The sequence below is a fragment of the Austrofundulus limnaeus genome, unplaced genomic scaffold, assembly GCF_001266775.1.
Source record: "Austrofundulus limnaeus strain Quisiro unplaced genomic scaffold, Austrofundulus_limnaeus-1.0 Scaffold7, whole genome shotgun sequence".
In the NCBI taxonomy this organism is placed as follows: domain Eukaryota; kingdom Metazoa; phylum Chordata; class Actinopteri; order Cyprinodontiformes; family Rivulidae; genus Austrofundulus; species Austrofundulus limnaeus.
This window is the reverse complement of record NW_013952409.1, coordinates 1722091-1726850: the sequence shown is the minus strand read 5'-3', so window position 1 is coordinate 1726850 and position 4760 is coordinate 1722091. Positions and strand designations below refer to the sequence as shown.

The window sequence follows — 4760 nt, the reverse complement described above, 5'->3', positions numbered from 1 at the left end:
AGTTTTTACTTAGATTTCTAAAAAATAACAAGACAAGACCTCTTCTTATACAGACTGTGAGACAGGGAGATAACTATTTACACAGACAAACAGCTAGCATATCCAAAAAAAGGCAGCTAAAGCTACAGACAGACAGACATATAATGTTATTGGTTTTTAATTACTGTATTTAGTTGAGTATCTTTCTCATGTTCCATCCCTGAGTTGTGTTCATCCTCTTCATCGTCCTCATCTTCTTCACTCAGATTTTCAAAATCGGACTCTGCCTCAGCGATTGGCACATTCAGACGGACCTCTCCATCCACAATAAATCCAGAGGGCCGGCCTTCAACCGGACAATCCATTAACCCATCGGCCACTTTAAAWCCTTGACAGGTGTCCAGGTGGTTCATCTCCATTGCCTCTGCTTTGGAGTCGTCGTCGTCCACCGGACCCTCGTCGGGCCCTTTGGGCTTCCTGCCGAGGATCTGCTGAACCCTTCGAACGATGAACGCTTTTAACCAGTCGATTCCTCGGGTGATTCTGCCGATGGCGATCTGGAGATTGTTCATCTCTCCGTCCTCRTCCCCTCCGGAGAGGTTGTCCCCGCTGAAAGAGCTGAGCAGCAGGGCCAGGAAGAGGTTCAACACCTGAGTTGGAAGAATGACGAAGGCAACGTGTTAAATCTGGCATTTTACATACACATAATTTGGGTCTTTRAATATATAATAAAAACTGTAGAAATGATTTTCCCTTGGATCAGCATATGTTCTCAAACATGCTTTCACTTTGCTTCCAACACAGTAGATGGGCAAAATGATTACGTCCATTCAACCTGCTATCAGATGACTTTTACTTTACACCCAGCGAGGACTCTTTGCCACCTGCTCGCTCAGCTGTCTGTGTTTGTTCCCTCAGCAGCAGCATGCCTACTTGAGAAAGATCTTAGCACATAGTCAAGGTCAAACACTGCTTAATGCTTGAGTCATTTGATCTAAACTGAACCCCTCCTTCCCTTCATGCCTTTAAATATAATCGTTGCCTTTATGTCGGTGTGCATCTATAAGTGAGGCGTAGTAAGAGTCCAGACTGTAGAATGCAAGAAACCACAGTAATTTTGGCAGCGCGTGGCCGACAATGCTTGACGATCAGACATTTCCTTTTTGTTTCTATGAATAACCTGAGAGGAAATTGTTTTGGCTCTGGTAATTGAACATGATCCTGAAACGATGTCTCTGTGTTGGAGGAATTTTGAAATAAAACTCTTAGGATTACAGCCAATTTTAATTACAACGGCTTTTTTGTTGCAAGAGGGAACAAACATTAAATGCGCCTGACATGAAACAAACATTTAACTTTGCCAAAGAATGTGACAATGTATTTTTTTTCTTGCGAGGCCAAGATTGGACATCTTCTCAAACATCAAAGTCTGCTTTTYACACAAAACCACCCAAACAATATGTTTGCATCTGTATTTAATTTGCTGTATTTAAACTGTGCAACAATTAACATATGATATACTGATACCGTCATTACCAGCATTGGAGCTGTATCTGTCTTTGGAAGACCTCATCTGAAAGGTTAACAATTTCTTTTGCATTATGATATTWAACAAAACACTTGGTCAGATTAACAGCTTCACAGCAGAGACAGTTGTTTAAATGTTAGACTTTGGACTATGATGGGCCAAATGTAAAATGTTAAATAAAGTCTCTAACATTTTATTGTTATTTAGTTCACTGTTCATACATTTTGCCATTTTTTTACTAAATATTTAATTTAAATGTTATGTCTAAATGTTAAATTCAATTGGTAAATTTACACGTAAAAGTTAAAGGTAAAGGATGTGGCTAAATGTTAAAGGGGGTGTTACGTATTTTCCATAAAAAACCACAATCAGGTAACTACCTTCAGTTATTATGAAAATGCTGTATATATATAAATAAATATGACTTTGCATCATAGTCTATCTAAATGCCTTGAAATGAGTCTCTATCACTTTAAGAATCTCCTGCTGTTTCCCACATTCCCACTTCAGCACATCTTCACAACAATTGGGAGGGGGTGCTCTATGGGGCAGGAGCTTGGCTGCAGACTGAGCTTCAGGGAGGAGCTTTGGGTTAAAAGGCGGAGTTTTGTTCAAATGGGCAGTGCTTTGTTAGAAATAGGTGGAGCTTTGTATCAGCAAGCATCTAGGCAGCTCCACATGGCTACCACAGGAGATTCAAGGATTTCTCACACATGCATGAATGAGTCAAAGCAACACTCGGAGTATGTTCTTCATGAGGGAATAACATGATATTGAGCTCGAAAAGTAGATTTTGCATAATGCCACCCCTTGAAATTTACATTTAAAACTTTAGAATGGAATGCAGCCTTTGCCGTTGGTGCGCAGCTTTTGTTTTGATGCCATCATCCTTTGACAAAAGCAAATGCTATTGCTAATGCTGCTAACGATTCCATCAAACTTGCAGTTTCGTCTGGTGTCTGAGCTGCACTTCAAACTGCTGGACCACAGGTACCATCCAGCCCCTCGTCTGTAAAACTCTCTCCCACAGCTCATCCGTGATTCTCGTTCTCTGTCCGCATTTAAATCAACCTCAAAACTCACATTTTCAAACTTACCGTGAGATTGTGTTTAATTTTATTGATATCTGCCTTTTATTATTTATAGTTTCTCTTTTTCTGTTCTGTATCATGTTCGGTGACCTTGAGTGACATGAAAGGCACATTAAAATTTAATTTATTGTTCTTATTGTTATTATTATTGTTATTATTGTTATTATTGTTATTATTGTTATTATTATTATCATCATCTTCAGCAGTGTAAGCACTTGCTTTTGTCTCAGGATGATGATGTCACAACAAAAGAGCACCAAGGTTGAGTTCCATTCCAAAATTCTGAAATGTAAGCTGCAACATTTAAGATTTAGCTTTTACTGTTAGAAAAGTGTAAACTAGGATTTTACACTCAAAGCTACTGTAAATAATGAAAATGTGTCAGTGACATTTTTGAACACTTTATTTTACACTTTGTGCCCCATGTCAGATGTGCACTCGAGTTAATCTTACACTCAAACTGACCCAACGCTGACCACCAATCGTCTCTGAATTTTTGCTTTGAAATGTCTGCACATTTCAGACTTCAAAGAGTAAACAGTAACATATTACCAACTGCTGGACTCACCACTAGATTCCCAATGACCATGACCATCATGAAGACAATTAAACACATGGCGGGACCAGCCACCTCCATGCAGTCCCACATGGTCTCGATCCACTCGCCGCACAGGATGCGGAACACGATGAGGAAGGAGTGGAAGAAGTCGTTCATGTGCCAGCGGGGCAGCTCGCAGTCTTCGGAGATCTTGCACACGCAGTCCTTGTAGCTCTTCCCAAAGAGCTGCATGCCCACGACGGCGAAAATGAAGACAATGATGGCCAGCACCAGAGTCAGGTTTCCTAAAGCGCCCACCGAGTTACCGATGATTTTGATCAGCATGTTGAGCGTGGGCCATGACTTGGCCAGTTTGAAGACACGAAGCTAATTCCATCAGAAACATGAAAAAAAAAACATAAAAACAGTATTTATTAATAGGATTTTTTTCTTTAAATAGGGTTGAGTGAAGCAGCACGAGTTGTCAGTATCTTACTTGTGGTAGAAATAAAAAAAACACTCTTGAATGAGTTCTGTTTTGAACAGCTGATAATTCCAACATAACATTTCCTTCCTAATTTAGGTTGTAATCTGCTGCAGGTAAGATACTGACTACTCATAACACACAACCCCACTTAAAAACCAACATTTTAAGCATTATGTTTTACCAAACGGAAGGACCTCAGGACTGACAGACCCTGGACGTTTGCCAGCCCCAGCTCCACCAGGCTGAGCGTGACGATGATGCTGTCAAAAATGTTCCAGCCAACTTGAAAGTAGTAATAAGGATCCATGGCAATAAGCTTGAAAACCATCTCAGCTGTGAAGATCCCGGTGAAAACCTAAAAGACAAAGCTCCTGAATCATATCAAAAGAATTGGAACATTTGTCTACTTTAGTTAAAAGTAGTAAAAATACTAACCAGGTTCCCCACAGAGAGCATGCTGTCAAACTCCGGGGTCATGGGGTAATGCTCCATGGCCATGAAAAGGGTGTTGAGCACGATGCAGATGGTAATTGCCAGGTCAACGAAAGGGTCCATGACCACAAAGTGCATCCACTTTTTAAAGACGATCCAGGGCGCGCAGCAGTCCCACTTCAAGAACATGTCTGCAAATTTGTACCAGCAAGGCGGGCATGGCCTCTGAGCCTCCTCCAACTCTAGACGAACAAGAAAAGAGGAGGTGGGATAAGGGAAACATTTAACACGTTTAAACCATCGCCAACGCGATTATGAAGGTTATCTTTACGTATTTGACTCAGCAGCTCGTGAATGAGTGGTATCTAGTCACGCCGTTGCTTCTCCGTTTTGTACGCTTGGATGAAAATAGCCACGGAGTTAAACACCACAAGGGCTAAATGCTGACAGGCTTGTCAGCTGTGCACTGAAGGATTAGCCTCACTGTGACAAGATCGAAACAATGCTTCTGTCGTCTTTGGAAAAGCTACCTGCCAGCTGCTTGATAATATTAGTAATTACTCAGCCAAGGGTTAATCTAGATCATTTGAAACTGGGTTCTGTAGAAAAGGTCCTTTAGCTCTTTAAAGGGATTAGTTGTAATATTAGACTTTATTTAATAAACATATATTTTCACTGTAAAAGAAAGACTGTAAAAATACTGTA

At 40.6% G+C, this 4760-nt stretch overlaps 1 protein-coding gene across 1 annotated transcript in view; it reads right to left on the bottom strand.

The window, feature by feature from the left end:
• Nucleotides 1-164: 164 nt before the first annotated feature.
• The window catches only part of scn4aa (sodium channel, voltage-gated, type IV, alpha, a), a gene marked incomplete at both ends in the record, with an annotated part of 14614 nt that continues 10018 nt past the window's right edge, over nt 165-4760 (bottom strand). Inside the window, 4 exon segments of the mRNA XM_014032588.1 lie at nt 165-629; nt 3167-3523; nt 3805-3978; nt 4059-4297. Coding sequence (XP_013888042.1) covers nt 165-629; nt 3167-3523; nt 3805-3978; nt 4059-4297 — 1235 coding nt within the window.